At 39.8% G+C, this 21,834-nt stretch overlaps 1 protein-coding gene across 1 annotated transcript in view; it reads left to right on the forward strand.

Moving 5' to 3' along the window:
* Positions 1 to 21,834, forward strand: part of OPN3 (opsin 3) — a 43,868-nt gene that overhangs the window by 17,710 nt on the left and 4,324 nt on the right. Inside the window, exons 2-3 of the mRNA XM_058701717.1 lie at positions 16,306 to 16,625; positions 21,416 to 21,667. Of these exons, the coding sequence (XP_058557700.1) occupies positions 16,306 to 16,625; positions 21,416 to 21,667 (572 nt within the window). The remainder of the gene's footprint in view (positions 1 to 16,305; positions 16,626 to 21,415; positions 21,668 to 21,834) is intronic.

Genomic DNA, 21,834 nt, shown 5'->3' on the forward strand with positions numbered 1-21,834 from the left:
ATTTCCCTGTGAAACCTTTTGGTCCCTCTATACTCGCCCTCAGTGAGGCTGCCAAATGGAACTCAGCTGTCACACAGAAGGGCAGGGGGTGTAAAGCTTAAGCTATTGGCTCATATTCAGAGTCTTCTCTCCCACTCCCAGATCATCCCCACCAGTTTACCGTCTAGCCACCACCCCAGCTGCCTCTTGACTTGTGACCACCCCATTCTGTTCTTTGTTTAAAGAGCCTGTCTTCTGATTGCCTCCCACTTGCTACCTCCATATCCTCAAGGAATTTTATTCATTTTGTAAATTATTTAAAAGTTTTTAAATACAGAAAAGTGCAAAGGGTGTGATAAAGTGCCCATATATCTGCCACCCACAGTGATCAGAGATGAACCTTCCTATTTTTATTTTAACCTATCTTTAAAGAATTAAAAATTACAGATAACATTTACATCTATGTATTTCTCTCTTTAGTTCAATCCACCTGCTCCCTCCTAGAGGTCACTGCAGACATGAATGTAACATGAAGCCAAGCAGTACTTCCGTTCTTTTGCTCACAATTTATTCACCCATTTCCCTTTTTTGATGGACCTTGGGCTATTTCCTGTTTTTCACTATAACATAATAAATGGTGCCTCAAAGTACATCCTAGTTACATCTTCTACTCAATGTACAAGAGTTTCTCTAGATCTGTGCTGTTCAACATGGTAACACTACTCTGTGCCTCTTGAGTGCTTGAAATGTCACTAGTCTACACTGAGATAACACACCAGATTGTGAAGATTTAATATGAAAAAAATACAAAATATTTCATGAATTAGTTTATGTTGATAAAAAATTGAAATATTTTAAATATGTTGGGTTAAATAAAATGTTATCGAAATTAATTTTATCTGTTTCTCTTTACTTTATAAAATGTGGCCACTAAAAGACTTAAATAATATATGGCTCACATACTTCTACTGAACAGCACTGCTCTAGGGAATATAAGTAAATTTGGAACTGGTGGGCATGGGTAGATTTTCAAATGGATTTTTTTTCATTATCTTTCAGTCCCACCCCTTTTATAAAGCCCCCCCCCCCAAGTTTCTTGGTGATCTTTTCTCTCTCTGAGCTCCTATGGCACATAGGTCTGAATGTCTCATTTGGAATTTCCAATATACAATTTTGTATTTTGGTTTGGCTTTCTGTGCTGCCTTTTCCCCTTCACATCAGGGACCATATATGATGACTTTGCTTTCCCAGCAGTAAGCTCAGAGCCCCACATGTTCAGAGCAACTTAAATATTTAAGGAAGATATAGACGCTCCTGGCATGGTACCTGTCTGCTTTTAAGCTGTGACTTGTCCTGGAATAATTTTATCTTATTTGCCTAAAATATGCCTCAAGTTTCTTATGCATACAGGATTTACTCTACTCTCCCTACTATGAGAAAATTGCCTAGGAAGTAACATTAGTCTTTACTCTGCTTCCCTTTCTGTGAAGAAACTGCTGTTGATGTCTTTCCAACACACTTCTCACTTCTAATGGGTTCTGGAGTCTCGGTAACTGGCTAGGCCAGGGCAGGCTTCACGTATACAAGGCCATTTAGTTAGGTTTATAAAAGCTTCTTTCCAAATGACATCACCTTCAGCTATTTTCCCAAATGTTACATCTGTTCTATTAAACATGGCAGTGGGGTAGCTTATACAGAACTGCAAAATGCAAGGGCAGACAGGAATTAAGCTAGAGGTGAGTAAACTATGATGAAACTTAAAGCTGTCGATACTACATAGACAAGGTGCCCTTCCTCAGAGCTGGAGCTTTGTGAGTGACGCAGCCTTCGGTATCCCTGTGGTATCCCTGTGGGATTCCATTTTGTGAAATGAAGTACTATTTCTTGTGTTCCTCCACTGGTGTTGAGTCCATGAAGGAAAACCTGGGAAATGAGCAAATAGCCACAGAGAGATTATATTAAAGGAGATTTGATTTTAATCTAGACCTACCATTCCCAAAGTCGGTCAGAATCATCAGGGGGGTCTCTTAAACATGCAGATACTTGGGTTGCATTCCAGGCCCCCTAAAGCAGAATCTTCATGGGCAGGGCCTTGGAACCGACATTTAAACAACTTCTCCAGGAGATTCATTTGTGGCTATTTCAAGAGCTGGCATTTGGAGTCACTCTTCCTACCAAGGGAGACAGACTCAGATGTAGAAGGTTTTAAATTAAACATCAAGGGAGACTCCGTATGAAGCCCAATCTGACAATGTGGGAGAGAAGATGGAAACAGTAGCATATGAATGGGTCTGGAAATCAGCTCCACTGCAGCACCTGCTAGCTTTGAGTTGTGGCCTTAGGCAGAATACTTGTAAATCTTTCTTTAGCTTTCTTCCACTTGATATTCCCAGCTCAGGATGACTAAGACTCGCAAGAAAATGATCTTTTCTTGCCTATCCAAACTGTTCCACAGTAGTCACAGATAGGTTTTACCTTACATGCCCACCTCCTGAATGTGCCTTTTCTTTATTTATTTTAATGTTCATTTATTTATTTTGAGAGAGAGCAAGTGTGAGCAGGGGAGGGGCAAAGGGTGAGGGGGAGAGAGAGAATCCCAAGCAGTCTCCATGCTGTCAGCCCAGAGCCCAATGCGGGCTTAATACCATGAACTGTGAGATCATGACCTCAGCCAAAATTAAGAGTCAGGTACTTAACTGACTGAGCCACCCAGGCACCCTTCAAATGTGCCTTTTAAACCTCAAGCATTGTGTCCCAGCATTGCACGGCCCAGGGGACACAGCAATTATATTTGTCCTTAACACATTCTGCCAAGCTTGTTATCTTTTGTAACCATTCTCCTTTTATAGTCCTTAGGTATCTCATAGCACACTTTTTAGTTGATTAGTCACTTAACACACACACACACACACACACACACACTTAAAGCTGAGTGTGTTGTATTCATCCTTGAGAGAAAAGTGACACTGGTCATTGGCTGTATTTCAGTACTCTCCATTTGCATCAGCAACAAGGTGATAGAAAATGATTTCGAAATGGAAGCAGGGTGTTACCACCTGCTGTAAAACTAAACTCTGAGAGCCCTTTGAGGGTTTGGTAAATTATGAATAACTGAATTAAGATTTAATTCTGTATTTCTCAGATTTCCTCATATTTTAATTTGTTCTCCTGAGCTATCTCAGATTTTCATATCTTGGTGCCGGATTCATAATCTAGGAAGGAGTACTTAAAAACTAGAATCTTCGTTGCATGTAGGGGGTCACATGGCTATCCCACAATTCATTCATGTGTTGAATTTTTCCATAGAGTTAACATAAGACTTCATGCTTCTTTATTGATCACAACCAACTCGCTTAGTCAAATCTTTCTGAGGAAAATCTGAATAGACCTCTGGACTAGCAGTCAGAAGAGGTGGGTTCTCCTCCAAGCAAGATGTTATTTGTCTTCTGACCTTAGGCTCATCCCAAATCCCAGCCCCCTTTCTCACACCCTAACCAAATGAGGACATGAGCCTTGCCTCACAGGTCTGTGAAGAACTGATGATAAACATACATGGGGCAGTACTTTGAAAATTATAAAACACCATATGAAATTGGTGTTATAATTTGTTATTGTCATTGGAGAACAAGAGATGACAAATCTAACAGGAATACCACTTGACTTTATGATATCCATAAAAATGAATATTTTGTAGGGACTTTTTAATAGTCAGAAGTTATCAAGTGATGACTGTTGAATAGTGGGTTGAGTTGAGATAGGGATCCCTTAGGAAAAATAGCAGAGAGCTGGTTTGGTTTTTTGTTCTTCTAACCTATATATTGCTATTTTCCATAAGAAATATTTTCCTTTTCTTTGAAATCTGACTGTGACTGTTGCTAAGCGTCATTTCACATTAGTGTTTACTTACTTACAGGGGTGCCTGTGTTTACTCCAGTGTTTTTATTCTTTATTTGAGAAGAAATATGGCCATATATACATAACTTTTATCATCAAAAAATATAATAATCTCTTGTTAACCATTGCAGAAGCGAAGAAGGATGCCAAGACACAAAAGACATGATCCCTATGTCTGAGGTGTTTACAAGTTAACTGGAAGATAAGACATGAGAACATAGAATGGTGACCACAATACAGGACACAGTAAACAGCAACCATGAATATACACTCTGTGCTGTGCATGAGCAGAGTGTAGTATGCACTAAGGAAGTTAGAAATAGTGAAAGAATAGGTGGGGTAGGTAGTGGAAAAAATAATCAGAGTTCCTTGAATGCCAGTACATTAAGCAGAGGGAGCTTTGCAGGTCATTATGCCAGAGGGGAGATTATGAAGGTTGTAAGATTATTACTACAAGTTCCCCCCAAATAATGCCTAAGGCAAAACATATGGACTAATAATTTATAGAGGAGTATATATCCAGGAAATCAAGAATGAGAGAGTCAAGGAAGAGGCAAGGAAAAAAGGATTCCAAATATCAAAGGATGCACCACTGGGCTGACCATAACTTCCCCTAAAACAGCTGATTGCCTCATCCTGTGGGACATCTTTAGAGAGGCTGTATGAAGCTAGCACACCTTGAAATAACCCATGGAATGGGTAGGGGGTGCAAGCAATTTAATCACTGGCCCCTTCTTGTCTGTTGACTCATACGGTGCCATTATGCTCCATGAGGTACTAACAACCCCTTGCCTCTGGGCTGGGCTAACTGGGTCAGAGCAGCAGTGGGGGAAGCCAGAGCCTCTGTGTGTCCAGTCCAGTGAGGGTAAAGGTGCACAGAGGCCTGTGGTTGCTATAGCAGCAGAAGCAGCAGCAGTTGAGGTGTGACTGTAGTCAGAACTCCCATTTCTGGGGAGTGAGGCAGATAGTCACGGCCCATATTGGAGAATGGGGGCTTGTGAGGTGGGTCAAGGAAATCTGGGAGGACACATAAACCAAGTCCAGTCTCTAACTGGTATTTTGTGCAAGAGAGATGATGAGTCTGGACAAAGGGAAAAAATTGATCAGTTAGGAGTAGGTCAGAGCAATCACTTGTGGGATGTGAGCCTGCATGAGAATAGTGAGAGGTAGGAATCACAAAGATAAGTTTAGAAATTTTTCAAAAGTAAAGCCTTCTGTCAGTTTGAAATGAAAATGTGAGCTAGAGGAAAGAGGAGAAGGGGAAGTCTTAACAAGTCTACATGTTCCTAACATGGACCAGAAGAGGCAAGGTCCTGCCAGAGGAGCGTTCTCTGATGCAGCTTTTCTGGGTAGGTTGCAGTGGATTATCATAAGATCTAGATTGCCGTGTTCAAGAAGTCATTTTGATTAAGTGGTAAAAATAAAGAATGTATGCTTCCCATTTTACTTGTGATACCCATCCCATTCTATGAGTGCAGTTAAATTGGGATTAGAATTTAGAATCGAATTTTTAGAATTTAGAATACCGCAATTCCTGACAGATTCTTCCATTGGACTGTTTTATGTTGTCACTCTTTCAAACCGCAGAGCAGTTACTTTATATCCAAACTGTCCTTTTGCACTGGACCTGTAGACACTGGTCATAATGGGTATTTTGGGGGTCTGTTAGTGTAATGATTATCCATTTTTTCCCCAGTGTGAGCTATCTTCTTCAATATCTTCCCCTGGCAAACAGACACAAATATAGAGTAAGTTCTAATGAGAACACATACCAAGATGGAGCTCTCCCCTCTCCCCAAAACAAACCCTAAAACCATCAAATCAGAGACAAGGTAAACAGTCTAAAACTGGGCTATGTTTCCAAATGGAGCAATAGGAAGACAAGGAGCCAAGTTTGAAGCCCAAGAAGGTGAGGCGGAGGTGCTGATATTGAAAGAATCAAAGATAACTTTGGGCAGATGAGCCTGGGATGATTTCCAAGCTACTGTGCAGATGCCAAGGTAGCCTCGGTGGAGGGACACACATGATAGATAAACTCTCCTGTATTTTACCAACAACATCAACAACTATTTGCCCCTGCCTCCCCTGTGAAAAATCACTAGATTTAATGGGAGCGAAAATGCACTCCATTGAAATACCAGTGAAGGCAGCATGAGCAAGGACAACTGAGACGATAGTGCAGACATGATCAACTGCAGACATCGTCAACTCTGAGAAGTTGACCCACAGACCCCACACTGAGGGATGCCTGGTGGAATCCCTCGCTTCTGAGGATTCACTGACCCTTGTGTTTGGGGGATTCCCAGTTCTTTTTTTTTTTCTTTTTTAAATTTTTTCCAAGCTTTTCTTTATTCTTTTTTTTTTTTTTTTTTTTTGGTCTCAGTTCCATTTGTGTGTGTGTGTGTGTGTATGTTTAAATATTTTCTTTTTCTTTTTTTTAAGTATGAAATTTATTGTCAAATTGGTTTCCATACAACACCCAGTGCTCATCCCAACAGGTGGCCTCCTCAATGCCCATCACCCACCTTCCCCTCCCTCCCACCCCCCATCAACCCTTAGTTTATTCTCAGTTTTTAAGAGTTTCTTATGGTCCCATTTCTTAATGCACAACAAGCATATGGTGGCTAGATTTCCACATGGCAGTCAACACAAAATCTCTGTTTAAACTGCTTACCTGAAATCATAACTTTTTAACCCACAGAGCTGTAACCTTCATGATATGCTTGATTTCTTTGAAACTGAGTCTGTGTACTGACCCTGAAGAACAGTAAATTTGTCTTGGGAACAAACAATTGAAAAATGCAATTTGAAAAGGGGAGGGAAACAGAGATGGAAGAAGGAATTATTAACTACAACGAAGTTTCTGCCTTAATAGACAGCTGATGAATGCCTAAAATATGTGTACTAAAGACCCTGCATCATTTGGGTGTTTCTAAGAACTGCTTTTATTGGTCAAATGGAAACTGGGGTTTCCAATGGTTGGGATCTATTCAAATTAGCATGGTCATCTCTAATTTCCTTTAAATTCTTCAGCTTCAAAACTTGAGTTTAAAAAATTACCTTTTTAATATCAAATGTAGACAAGATTGCAGAACATATGTAGTAGCTAACACATGGGTTATATATGCTTTCTCTAGTGTCTACTAAACTGGTATAAATTTTTGGTAATTACCAAAGGGATTTAGAAAATGAGATAGCATAGTGTGGACTTTGAAAGCGTATTGATTTGAGTCTTGGCTCTATTTTTTTATTAGTTTGAGACCTGGGCAAGTTATTTAACTCATTTTTACCTGAGTTTCCCCTACAGAATGGGGATGATAATAATTTCCACATGTCTTACAGAGCTGTGAGGATTGAGTCAGGTACTGTCCTAAGCAGACAGACTGCTTAACAGTACCTGAACGCCCAGGAAGTATGCCCAATATGTTACCAGGGTGAAATTACCTGTTAATTAAGTAAAAGGGAGCAAGAAAGCTTACCCAACCAAGCAATGTAAAGATTTCAAAGAAGAATTCATTACTTGCCTAAGAGAATAAGCTTTTCAGGCATATTAAATATATTGTTTTCCTTATTTAATGTTCAAATAAGTGGAGGTCACTAATTAATGAAGTAGTATCTTTATTAAGCAACCTCAAAGAGTTTTGTTTCCATTACTACATGTATGAAAGTAATTAAGCTGCATATTTAGAAATTTTCTGCAAATCATTACATGTTTTTGAATGAACAAAATTAGGATTTTCATTGGTTGGAGAAAATGTATACACAGTTAGTTTGCAAGATTTTACTGTATGATCTGTAAGATTTTACCTGCTACAAGGTAGGTTTCATAGTTGTCTCGTTTTATAGGTAGAGAATTTGAAACACAGACCATTGAGTGATTTGTTCAAAATCACCCAGAAAACCCACAGTGAAGTGCTTTATCCCCCAATCATCTTCCTTCCCAGATCCATCTCATCCGTTTTCCTTCCAAATCAGTGCTACACCAACCGTTCATTCACCCGAACCAGTAACCCAAGACTTGTCCTGATTCTTCATTCATTCCCACAGTCTGAAGAGATTCACATCCCTGAAATTTATTGACCTTCCTTGTCACTCCTTCCCCAGTGTCTCTGCATCAGTTCCATTCCTCATCACCAGAATGGTGTGTCTCCAGTAAGTTTCCCAATAGTCAGACTTGTCCCTCTCCACAATCCTTTTTCCACATCTCATCCAGAGGGGACCTTACATAAGGAAAATCTGCAAAAGCAAAACCAAAAGAAAGTAAAACAAAATTCTCTGAAATAGTAATAATAGTATAGTAATGTAAGAGAACAAAAACATTGCAATGCCTCCCTGGAGTCCTCAGGTTATATCCCAAACTCCTTTCATGACATTCAAGGGTCTTCCTGGGAGAGTCCCTAGTCTTTCATTTCTCTCTTTCTAGAACTCTCTGCTTCTACCATATTGAATTATTTGCAGAAACCCAAATTGTGCAAATTTCGTCAGGTCTTCATGTGTTTACAGAAGCTGTTACCCTTTTCCTGGAATAGGATTGACAGTCCTTTCCCCTCTAATCCCTTCTTATTTGCCTGGTTAAAATGTACTTAATCCACAAGACTCACTCAGTGCCTTCTTCCCAGAGGAAATCTAAACTGGATAGTCTTTGTATTATTGGATTTGTAGTTTCTCCTTATGCTCCCTTCTCTGGAGTGTGAGCTCCTTGAAGACATAGACCATGTCCTATTAACTTTTTAATCTAACAGGTATTAACAGATCTGGAGTCAGGTCCAGTCACTATATCTTCTATGTACTTATTCTATTTAGTGCATTACAGAGTCTAGACTACTGAACTATATATAAATAAGCGATTCAATGTAGACATCTAGTGGCCAAAGTGGGAGAATGACTGTTTTTGAGTATTTGTATGAATTATTAATATACTCATATTTTTTAAACATTTATTTATTTTTGAGAGAGAAAGAGAGAGCAGGGGAGGGGCAGACATAAGAAAAGAGAAAGAATCCTAAACAGGGTCTGCACTGTCAGCACAGAGCCCGAAGCAGGGCTCGAACTCATGAACTGTGAGATTAGGACCTGAGCCAAGATCAAGGGTTGGCCACTTAACCACCTCAGCCATCCCAGTGACCGTATGTCCTCATATATTTAAGCTCTAGAGCTCTTCTGACTGTTTCTGTTCCTTGTGTCCAATTTCTACCACTTAATTTTCCCCCTAGATACTCAACTATTCAATAATAATAGTGATACCTTATATATTACCATCTTACTAAATACAGTCATATTCTCACTTAATACACATACAAACACACTCGTGATGAGACAGCATTTTGGTACTATTATTTCTACTTTACTGTAAGCAAATCGAGGTTCATAGATGTTAGTTAATTTTCCCAGAGTGATACGTATTTATGTATGGAAACTGAAGTTGAATCCAAGACTGGCCTCAGAAACATTCGTCTCTTATAGAATTTATCTTTCTATTGTTTATTTCTTTCATAATTTATCTTTGTCCATTTCCTAGCACAGTGCCTGGTATATTGCATGTACATGATATTGGCCTGGTGATAAATGTTGTAAGTGAATGCATTGTCATCAAGTTATATCACAAAGAACTTTACTTGACTCAAGCTAATGCGTAGAGTTAACCCTTGGATACCTCTTTTCGTTTCCACGCTTTTTGTATGCTATATCCTTGGCCTTGAAATATCCTCACTCTTGTCAACTTGATAAACGCTCTTTCACTCATCAATTCAAATATCGCTTTCACTTAAACCCTCCTCAGTATTTCCATAGGCAGAGATACGCTCTTCCTCAACTGCATCCTCCTGCTTGCAGACACAGTTCTGGTTTAGTACTTACCCCATTCCTGAAATTACTACTTTACATGTCTGTCTTCTCCCCAGGCTGTGAGATTTCTGGCAGCATTTCAGGTAGAGGGAACAGTGGTGTCAAAGCAGCCAGTTTTGAATGTGGCTGGCAGTTTGAGGCATGCCGAGGATTAAGGCGAGTCTCCATAATATGACAACGAGATTAGTTTTTATAGACTTCTGTCTTCAAATTGAAGTATGCATGCTGCTTGCGATATGGCAACTCTTTTTAAAAAAAAATTTAGTGTTTATTTTTGAGTGAGAGATAGAGCACGAGTGGGGGAGGGGCAGAGAGAGGTGGGGACAGGGGATCAGAAGTGGGCTCTGTGCTGACAGCAAAAAGCCCAATGTGGGGTTCAATTTCATGAGCCGTGAGATCATGACCTGAGCTGAAGTCAGACTCTTAATGGACTGAGCCACCCAGGAGCCCCGATAGCAACTCTTTCTAATGGCAAGGGCAGTTTTAAGAGAATCAACTTCTAATTCTCAACTTTAATTTGTATTAGAAACCAGCTCCCTGTGATCCAGACCCTCCCATCTCCCATTTTCCATCACCCATCTCCCACTTTACACCGAAAGATAAACCCCTCACCCATCCCAACTCTTATGGTGGAAAATTACCAGGGAGAGGTGAAAGGAAATTCCAGGATGGCAAACAAAGGGACAATTTAAAATATTGATGAAGAACTAGAGGAAGTGAATGACCACTTAGGTGGTTTCCAATTTTATGCGTTATATTTATTTATTTATTTATTTATTTGAGAGAGAGAGAGAGAGAGAGAGAGAGAGAGAGAGAATCTTAAGTAGGCTGCATGCTCAGCCCAGAGCCAGGTGTGGGGCTGGATCCTACCACCCTGGGATCATGACCTGAGCCTAAATCAAGACTCGGATGCTCAACCCACTGAGACACCCAGGTCCTCCTCCAGTTACTTGCTGTTAACAAAATTGATCATTAAATACAACTTTTGACAATAAACACACTGTGATTTTTGGCATATAAATTCAGGAGAGTTCAAATAATTAAATATAGAAGGAATGGTCTTATAATCAGTAAGAATTAAAGATAACAAAATTCCTTCCATTGGATCTGGATACATGTGTGATCAAGAAATCTTTTTTTAACTTTATAAACAGGAAAAGTAGGAAGAGAATTTATCATTCTAGCATAGGTAAGAGCAACTTGTGGATAGGTCTATTCTTTGTGGGGAGGGAAAGCTGCACTTTAAGAGAGGTATTTCTAATTAATTCTTCTAATATTTAATGGAATATTTTGATCAGTTGTATACTAATAGAAACTGATAACCCACTCTATAAGACCTTTTTTTTTTGACGTTTAGAGCCTTACTATCCAAGAAATTTAAAATTTCAACTTCTAAATGGAGAAGAGAAAGACAAATAATTTAAAATCTTTTAGTCAGACCAATATATTACACTAGAATAAAACTAGGGGAAAAGTGGGATGGAAATGTAAGTTTAAATGATTGATCTTTTCTGTGTGTGTGTTTCTATATATATCTGTGTATAGATAGAGATGTAAATATGAAATCACTAACATTTATGAATTACTTGATCTATTTGAAAAAATAAGGTAATAGTTTTCTTTTAAAGTGTTTATATTACACAACTCTTTAAACTTAAGGTGAAAAAATTTGGCATATCTTTAAAAAAAATTTTTTAATGTTTATTTTTGAGAGAGAGGGAGACAGAGTACAAGCAGGGGAGGAGCAGAGAGAGAGAGGGAGACACAGAATCTGAAGCAGGCTTCAGGCTCTGAGCTGTCAGCACAGAGCCTGATGTGGGGCTCAAACCCACGAACTGTGAGATCATGACCTGAGCCAACGTCAGAAGCCCAACCAACTAAGCCACCCAGGCGCCCCTTTTTAAATTTGTTTTAGTGTTTATTTTTGAGAGAGAGAGAGAGACAGAGGGAGAGAGACAGAGTGCAAGTGGGGGAGGGGCAAAGAGAGAGGGAGGCACAGAATCTGAAGGAGACACCAGGCTCTGAGCTGTCAGCACAGAGCCCAACACAGGGCTTGAACCCATGGACCATGAGATCATGACCTGAGCTGAAGCTGAACGCTTAACCAACTGAACCAGTGAGGCACCCCACAATAGGTTTTTAAATATATGAGAGTGCAGGGGTGCCTGGGTGGCTCAGTCAGTTGAGTGACCGTGCCTGGCTCTGTGCTGACAGCTCAGAGCCTGGAGCCTCCTTCGGATTCTGTGTCTCCCTCTCTCTCTGCCCCTCCCCCTCTCATGCTCTGTCTCTCTCCATCTCAGAAATAAATAAACATTAAAAAGTTTTAAAAAAAATATATGAGAGTGCACACAGGTTTTCAAAACTCTATTAGGGAAAGCAATAGCTATGAAAGAAAGCTGAAGATCTCTGCTGTGGCCCAAAGCCAGCCACAGAAGACACAGGCAGGTTTGCAACAGACCTGGTCGTGGCTGGCCTCTATGCCTCTCCACACATCTGGAGTCTGACAGTTGTGCAAGAATTCCAGGAGGGCCACTTTGCCTTTGTAGAAGTTCCTCCACCCCAGCATGCCTGCCCTGGTCCTTTCTGTTTCTTAATTGTATTCCATCTTTGAAGACCCAGCTTAATCTTCATCTTCATGATGCCATCCCCACAGCATAATCCACTGGAGTCTTACTTTTTCAGGCTTGTTGCATGGTAAACTTAACATCCGATTTCCTATTGTCTTATCTTGCCCTCAAATGTTGCATCGAGCTGGTCTTGGCTTTACAAGAATGTACAGCATTGCAGTCTCCTCAAGGTTAGGCAGCATGCATCTCTGGTTCCTCCTAGAAGACCATTCTCAGCATGGGGAGACACACTACATATGTGATCAGTCTACAGCTTTGCAGGGAGAGCAGGGACATCATGCTACTCCTAGCAGAGCTTGTGGGAACAGGTGGATAAAGGCAGAATTATGGATTTTGGAGTCAGTCCTAGGTTCTCAAAACTGTCTCTGCCACCTATTGATTTCTTATACGTTGTGAGCCACCAAACTCCTTTTTCACAAAGAGGGACACTGTATGTAGTGTGACCATTATGGGGCCTCACATACAATGGGTGCTCATTGTGGGGCCGTCACCTTCCCCTTGCCTGTCCACAATGTTAACGGAAGAGAGAACTAGGCTCCACATCAGTTATGATGAATGTATGAAGTAGTTGTCACACAGTCCTCTTGCTCTCATTCTCCAGAATACAGAACATAATTTTGACTCAGGCAGGACCAAAATTTATGAGTAAACAATTGCTAAGAGAAAAAAAAAAATTAAGGAAGGGATGTAGTTTAGGTCTTTTCAAATGGGTCACCCCAGAAGACTTAGTCAAATAAGCTTACCATTTATGTACCCATGCAGTCAGGGAAGGCCTGAAAAACTGGGAAATTCAGGGACTACTAACTGGTTATGGTGCTGAATGTCAGCAACTGAATTCAGGCTTTGGAAGCTCATTGTGCCTGCTATGATACAGGCATGGCCAAAAACTATTACATTTAAAAAAATCTCTTACCTCTTTGATCTAAATAATAAGAGGGAAAATTCCTCCACTCCTGTACCCTGACTTATCACAGAGCTGGGGTTTTTCCATACTTCAGCTCTGGGTACAATGAGGCTTTTCCCGACTCCCAGTTAATACTGCCACATCCTTGGGATGCCTGGGCAGCTCAGTCAGTTAAGCGTCTGACTCTAGACTTCAGCTAGGGTCATGATCTCAAGCCCCTCATAGAGTTCTGAACTGAGCAGAGCCTATCTGGGATTCTCTCTCTCCCTCTCCACCCCTCCCCCACATGCTCTCTCTCCCTCAAAGTAAATAAGTAAACTTAAAAAAAATACTCTAGGTCTGCAGCCTCCTCCCTCACATGTTCTCTCTCCTCGATACCACATCATTAATTTACGTGTTTGACTTGATTACATCATCACTCTTACCTAGCAGACTGTAAGTTCTATGAGGTGTTGATTTCATTCCCCTTTGTACCTATTTCCTAGCACACTGATTGACACGTGTGGATAAGCAGTAAATAGTTCATGGATGGATGGATGGATGGGTGGATGGATGGATGAATACATGATTGATGGTTAAAATTATAGCAGCTTATTCCTTTAATCATAAGAACTTACTTATGCATCTATAAGGTATACTGGGATTTGCTAATCTACAGCATAATTGCAGCAAGTTTTCTTGCCGAAGAAGACCTAAATCATATTCAAGGTAAATTAAGCGTTGAAAGCCAAAAATTATATTTTAATATTTAAAGGCAATTATATAATTAAATACCATTATATTTGATAAGAAAGTTTGTAAACTAAATAAAACCATCAGTATTTCATGAGACTCTTATTATGTCACTATCTTTAGGTTTTTGGTTACCTTCTGGGAATGTAGTCAGTTAAAGAAAAGACGGTATCACTCTTCAGGTAAAAATTTAATGAGGTGAAAGTTGACTCTTAGTTCGGAAGGCAGCATATCTAACTTGGTATTTTCCTTGTGTCCAGAATTACTTAACATAATCTGAACTTCATTATTTATGATTATAACACTACTTCCTGAAATATTTCCTCTACCATATGACAAAACCCAGTCTTATTCTTCCAGTCACTTGCGTATTTACTAAATGTTCACTCATTTATTCAATGAACATTTATTAAACATCACAGGTATCAGACACTGGGATGCTGTCCTCCCCACAATAACAAACCTGTCAGAGTATAAATGGATATTAACTGTGGTCTGACAATGGCTTTCTGAGTCTAGGACCTCTTCACTTCATACCTTTATAGATGCATAGTGACAAAATTTGATGATGTCAAGAGCTTTTCAATTATATGAGTACCCAAACAAAACTAACTTAAAGAGATTATATGAATTGCCAATGTCACAGAGCTAGGATCACTCCAGGCTTCTTGAAGCTCGCCACCACCACTCCCCTGCCCACTTCTCCCTACTTACCTGAGACAGGTCTTATTTTCATTCTCCATTAGGACCACTTTTCATACAACCCCTCTTGATTCACTCATTCAACAAATATTTATGCTGGTTGTGTTCTAGGGAGCTCACAATTTCATCTTCTCCCCTATATCTGCTCATAACACCTGGTAGTTTTGACCTCTGTTAATCTAATCACCCTCAAATCATCACACAGGTTATAAATCTCTAGAGTTATTCTTGACTCCTTTTTTTTCCCTTTCTCTTCACATTCAATAAACCAATGGGTTCTGTTGATACTAATCACCAATTGTTTCTGGAATCTAGACTTTGCTGTTCATACCTTTAAAGGTACTCTAATTTGGGCCCCATCATACTTGCCTGGACTACTGAAATGGCCTTCAAGCTGATCTCCATACCTTGAACTAGGATTGGAATTCTATACCACTGCAGGAATGAGTGCCATTTCAGAGGAAAGAGGAGAAGGAGGAGGAAAAGGAGAACTTAACTGTTGTCACTTCACACTTAAACATGATGGAGTAACAGATTTTATAATTTAGTATTTTATACAGGAAAAGTTTTTTGTTTTTGTTTTTGTTTTTTAAGAACCAAAAAAAAGAAACAAAAACCCTTATCAAGAAATTGAAAGTCTTTCTCATTATGTATGGCCTCATCTGCTTCTTTTAACCTTTTCTCTCCTTGGTATGCTCTGAGCCCTGGCACCTCTGTATTCTCTCATCTGGTTTAGACCCTTAAATGGTCTCTATGCTCCAGTACATAATTCTTAATTCTTCCTGGAATGTGCTTCTCCTGCCTGGTTGACAAAGGCCCCCTGTTCTGTGACTCCCACAGGACACTGTATGGGAATTGTAGCCTTTATACCTCCTGCCATCTCACTGTTATTTACACAACTGGATTCCTTCTAAGCACCTAGATTTCCACTTTTCTGTCACTTCTAAACCTCCAGTGTTGGCAAAGTGACTGGAACGTGGTAGGTGCTCAGTAGGAGCTTACTGAATGTATAAATCACTCTTTGGGAAGAGGCAGAGACATAAATAATATTGTTTCCATGTATTTGTTGCAAAATGGAGGTATAAATGAAGACCATGGGAGCACAGAAGGCTTCACTCCCTTGTTAGCAGTCTTGCAGGAGAATAGTTCACAGGCTGATATCTGCTAGCCGGAAGGTTAATGCAGCTCCCTGAATACTTGTACCATAACTTGGGCCAGTTCATCCTTGTGAAGCCCACTTTAATTTTATCTTAAATCCTGAGTCAGACACAACTGAGAAAAGGTGAAGTCAAGTGAGACACTCAGTGACTCTCCCTGACTCTCTTCAGAGTTTCTTTTTGGCAGGAAGTATAACACAATACCTGTATCATTGGGGCAGAGCTGGTTTTAGGGCTTTTTTGTCCTGCTGCAATCCACACACCATTTGTTTTCTTCTCTGGGTAAATATGTGTCCAATCAAATTTCCTGGGGACTGTGAGGCATTATTCCTCTTAGATATGTCAGCTTTTAGAGCCGTTGTTGGTTCCATATACTCTGTAATGTGTCTCCAGTAGGCAATGAATTGTCTGTTATGTCTGTCTTCCCCTGCTCCATGTTACACTGTCCCACTTTCTCTTCTTTCAGGGACTGTTTCCATTACCACCCTAACTGTGCTGGCCTATGAACGTTATATTCGCGTGGTCCATGCCAGAGTGATCAATTTTTCCTGGGCCTGGAGGGCCATTACCTACATCTGGCTGTACTCACTGGCATGGTCTGGAGCACCTCTGCTGGGCTGGAACAGGTACATCCTGGATGTACATGGACTAGGCTGCTCTGTGGACTGGAAATCCAAGGACGCCAATGACTCCTCCTTTGTGCTTTTCTTATTTCTTGGCTGCCTGGTGGTGCCTGTGGGCGTCATAGCCCATTGCTATGGCCATATTCTGTATTCCGTTCGCATGGTGAGTTGAAGACTTCAAATGTCCCTCCCCTAAACTATGTCCAGGGTGGAAAATTCTGTGTGGAAAACAGTCAAACTCTTCCTACATGAATAGTGGTTGTCTGCAGCTAAAACAGCTCTACCGGACTTCCCACTTGATATAATTGTGCACGCTAAAAGACCCATGAGGAATGACATCTACTCTATATATGCCACTCTCTAAACCACAAAGAGGAAGGAAAGGGTTCTAGACAGACAAAATCAACAACAACGAAGAACACCTGCATTCTCCAGCACTCGTAGACTTCAAGAACTCTAACCAAGGAAATTCCACACTTCCTATCATTTTATTCATTCAAAGGTCACATAAACCCACTAGAGAATAGTACAGATATTTTTTTCTGGAAATCACTTTTGAATCATAAAGCATAAGAACTGATCACCAGCAGGGTTTCTGTTGGGTGCTAGCAAGGAGTCTGAAGTGACAGTATGGGGCACACTCCATATGCCAGTCTCCTACTTTACCCATGTATGTTTTCCTTGCTCACTCACTGTGTCTTCCTGTTCTGTGTCTTCTTTCCTCAGAACTCCTGCTCATCAGTCTCCTGCTCATCTTGATAATCCCCTCTAGCTTTCACATTTTATAAAAAAAAAAAGAAAGAAAGAAAAAGATAAAACCTCTTTGCCTTGACATACATCACTTTAAATCATAACCAGTGGCTGGTTCTCTGTCTCTCTGTCTCTCTCTCCCTTCCTCCATCCATCTCTCCACCCTTCTGTCCATCTCTCTTTCTACCATATGAGAACACATTGAGAAGGTAGCCATCTCTGAGCTGAGAAAAGAGGTCCCATAATGAAACCTACCATGCTGGCACATTGACCTTGGACTTCTCAGCCTCCATATTTGTGAGAAATACATTTCTGTTGTCTAAGCCACTCAGTCTAGGGTATATTGTTAGGGGAGCTCAAGCTAAGATATTTACTAAGCACTGAGAATACAACACTGTGTAATTTATAGCTCCTGTATCAAAGAGTTTGTAGTTTACATTCAGCTAGTCATTATTCCTTAACCCGTTGCAAATTGGTCTCCTTCCTTGATCACACTGTCACAGAAACAGCCCTCATTAAGGTAATTGATAATATACCAAATGTTAGTTCCAATGGGCACATTTCTATTTTTTTCCTGGCATCCGTGGCATTTAACACTTGTGATGTTATTGACAACTTCCACCGAACTATGGTTTCTCCTCCACTAGAACCCCATTCTCTCCTATAGTTATTGTTGACTCTGGACCATCTTCTTAGGTCTCTGCCAAGGGCTGCTTCCCATAGGCCTACCTGCATTCTGTGTTTAGCCCTCTTCTCATACTACACACTGGCCTTCGGCATCTCATATGCTCTTAGGATTTCTCCTTCTAACAATAGCTTGGTGACTTTGGAATCTCTATTTCTGACCCAGGATGTTCTTCTGACCTCTGTCAGATCCCATAGTCAGTTGCCTATTGCACACCTCCACTGGAATGGCCCCCAGACTCATCAGATTCTATGTGTGTGAAGACGAATTGGTCATCCCTCCCCCTAGATCTGCTGCTTCCGCATTCCCTTTCTCAGTAAATGGTCATTATTCCTCAGCCAAAAAGAATAGAGTAAATCTTGGACTATTCCTCATCCAGGTCTCCCCTACACCCAATCAATTATCGATTTCATCTATTCAACCTCAAATATTTTTCCATATGTCCCTTATCCCTTCTCCTATTGCCACAGACTCAATTCAAAGGGGCCCTAGTTTTTCTTCCTTTATTCTTGCTTTCATCTAATCCATTTTCTATGCACTTCCATTAGAGTAGTTGTTCTCAAATACAAATTTTCTCAAGTCATTTCCCAGCTTAAAATCCTTTAGAGGTTCCCCTACCTTCATGATTTAAAAATATAAAGCCCCTGAGTATGACTACCAGGGTCCTGCAAGGCCATCTCTTATCTGCATGTCCAGCTTTATTTCTTAATATGCCTTCCCTCTTGCTACCTCAGGCTCCAGCCAAGTGCAATATTTTTTGTTCCCAGAACTTAACATGGGTTCTTTTACCTCTTTGCCTTGACACGTTTCCTTTCCCTGGAACATTCTGTCCCACCTTACTTGGCTGCCTCCTACTCACCTCAGAAGGCTGAGCTCAGGATCTTCTAGCCCTTACCCATATCTGAATCAGTTACCCATCTCGTGTGTTCCCATATCCCTCTCTGGTCACCTCCTCCATGGCATGTATCACCTACGGAAGTAACACGTGTGCTGTCACCCTCAGCATACAGTGAATTCCTTAAAAGCAGAGACCCAGTCTTTAAGTTTTCACCTATATCTGGAACAATACTTTCAAACAATAGTTGATCAAAGACTATTTTTGGAATGAGCTACAGGCAGTGTTCATAGGAAGGAGAAGTGGTACAAGGGTAAAGAGATTTGACTCTAGACAGCAATATTCTCCACTCAGAACCTGGCACCATAATCACCTCTATTTCCTTATCCAGAGGTATGATGCATAGCAGTGATGGAGAAATAGCTTCTCACATAAGAATGAGGACTCACAGTGAAGTTGTTGAAAATCTACAGGTGTCTGGATCAATAAACACTATTTATGTAGGGAGAGAACACTTTTACTGGGACTACATGGGGAATTGTCTTAAGTGGTTCATCCTTCAGGACAAATTCAACTGTGCATGTGCTTTTGCTTCATCCACAACAGTTTTTAAAAATACACTCAAATGATTGAACAAATAGGGCGAGACATGAAGTAGAGCTCTTTATTTGGAAAACATTGAAAGAATAGAGTGAAAGAATAGATAATGATAAAACAGAGAGGTAAAAAAAGAGATAAATGAAAAATAATCATGGACATATTCAAATATGTCAATATGTCAATATGTTTGTATATTCACATATACAAACCCAAATAATCCAAAACATTAGAACCATATCTTTATGCCAAAGAGGAACTGTGAAAGTATAGCCCAATATTTTCCTTAAATTAACTTCTGCAGCATACATGTAATTCCAAGATGATAAATGCGGGCTCTGCTTTCAAAAATGGTAAGAGGATGGGGACTGAATTACCCAGAAAAGGTAGAGATGAGTCTGTGGGTCCCTAGGTGGTGGGGAATTGGGGATGGATGATTGAACTGTCATCTTAATACTTGTTAGTTGAAACTCTGAGGAGCCAAAACTCATGATTCCTAATATCCTATAGTATCATAAAAGTACAAATCCATAGAAGTATATTAGTTTCAAATATAATTCCAATGTAAACAAATAATCTTGAGAACAATCCCACAAAGTCATATGTATGGAAGTGGGACGCAACTTCTGTTAACTCTAATAGGTTATTCATTTGAACGTCCTTTAGTCTTGATTCTCAGAGGAAGTAATTGATTGCTTAATGTCACACAGAGGGCAAAAGTGGTGGATCTGGGATATGGACCCAGAACTAATTCCAAATCCAGAGCTTTTACTAGAACTCCACAACCTTCTTAAAAACTCTGGGGGGAAATCTCCCACCCACCCCCCAAAAAATGCTGTTGTGAAAATAGAATAATGTCCTATCATATTAAATAAAATAGTTTCTTTTAAATTAGAATTGCACATGGGGCACCTGGGTGGCTTAGTTGGTTGAGCGTCCAACTTTGGCTCAGGTCATGATCTTGTATTTGTGGGTTCAAGCCCCACGCTGGGATCTGTGCTGACAGCTCAGAGCCTGGAACCTGCTTTTGATTCTGTGTCTCCCTCTCTCTCTGCCCCTCCCCTGCTTGCACTCTGTCTCTCTCTGTCTCTCAAAAAATAAAACAAAACATGAAAAAGGTTTAAATAGAATTGCACACAAAGAAAATAATGGTATCAGACATTTGACAACCACGCCCACTCCTACACATTCCCTCTACTCTTAAAAAACTCAACACTTTAATTACCCATTAACCCTTCCATTTTCTGTGAATATGAATATGTGTTTCTACTAAGAATATAGTTTCCTAAATATAATTTTAGATAGTATAAATAATTTAGCTACATCAATTCAAATGTACTCTTAAATACTATAAGCACATGTTCTGATTTATTTGGAATTTTTTTCCTTAATTTTTATGACAATGCTAGAATAAAAGGAACACCTTTTGAACATTTGTTGTTCAAAAGGAACATTTGTTGAAATGCAATAAATTTCTCAGTTTAAAATTATACGTGAAGTCTAAACAGTATGTACAATACCTTTTTTAAATTTACAAAAAATTGTATTTTTGTAGCAAAATTAGCCTTTTAGAATGGTCAGAAAAAACTATTTTATTCAAAACATGATTTTGGTGTAGAGGAATATTTTCCCCCACCCCCTAATAATACATTTATAATAACAATAGAAGGAACTTCTAAGGAAACTTTAAGAAACCTGAACAACTTTCAGACTGTAGACCATTGTTCCTCAGTGCCTTTACTGGGGATAAATTAAGATCAGATATGCTGAGTTTACACGGATATGGCTACAAGCATTCTCTGCACCTGAGTCCTAATGAAACCAAGCATAAGCAAGGTCGCCATCAGATCCCACTTTGTAGTAATAGTCATTGGCTCGGAGTTGGAAGTCACCATAGCTTGCAGCAAGAATTCATCTGGCAATTAAGTTTCATCGAGACCAGCGTAACCAGGCAGAACTGACATCATACGCTTTCTGCCTGGTTTGAGAAGTGGAGCATTATGGTTTGGTGTCTGCATATCTATTATTGAAACAGCATAAGAAAAGGATTCTTTCATTTTCAACCTTTTCTCTCTTCTTTCTGCAGCTTCGTTGTGTTGAAGATCTTCAGACAATTCAAGTGATTAAGATTTTAAGATATGAAAAGAAAGTGGCCAAAATGTGCTTTTTAATGATATCTACCTTCCTGATCTTTTGGATGCCTTATATCGTGATCTGTTTCTTGGTGGTTAATGGTTATGGACACCTGGTCACTCCAACAGTCTCAATTGTTTCATATCTCTTTGCTAAATCAAGTACTGTATATAATCCAGTTATTTATATCTTCATGATAAGAAAGGTAAGCATAATAATAATAAACTCATTGTTTTCACTATACATATGTGACTGTTGGAAATATAATACTTTTATAGAGGTTATTCAGAAGAGCTTCAGCGATAAAAACCTAAATCAAGAATTCTAGAGGAAACTAAAGTGTTCAGGAAGAAATGTAAGATATTCCCAAAG

This window comes from Neofelis nebulosa, chromosome 15, assembly GCF_028018385.1.
Source record: "Neofelis nebulosa isolate mNeoNeb1 chromosome 15, mNeoNeb1.pri, whole genome shotgun sequence".
NCBI lineage: Eukaryota > Metazoa > Chordata > Mammalia > Carnivora > Felidae > Neofelis > Neofelis nebulosa.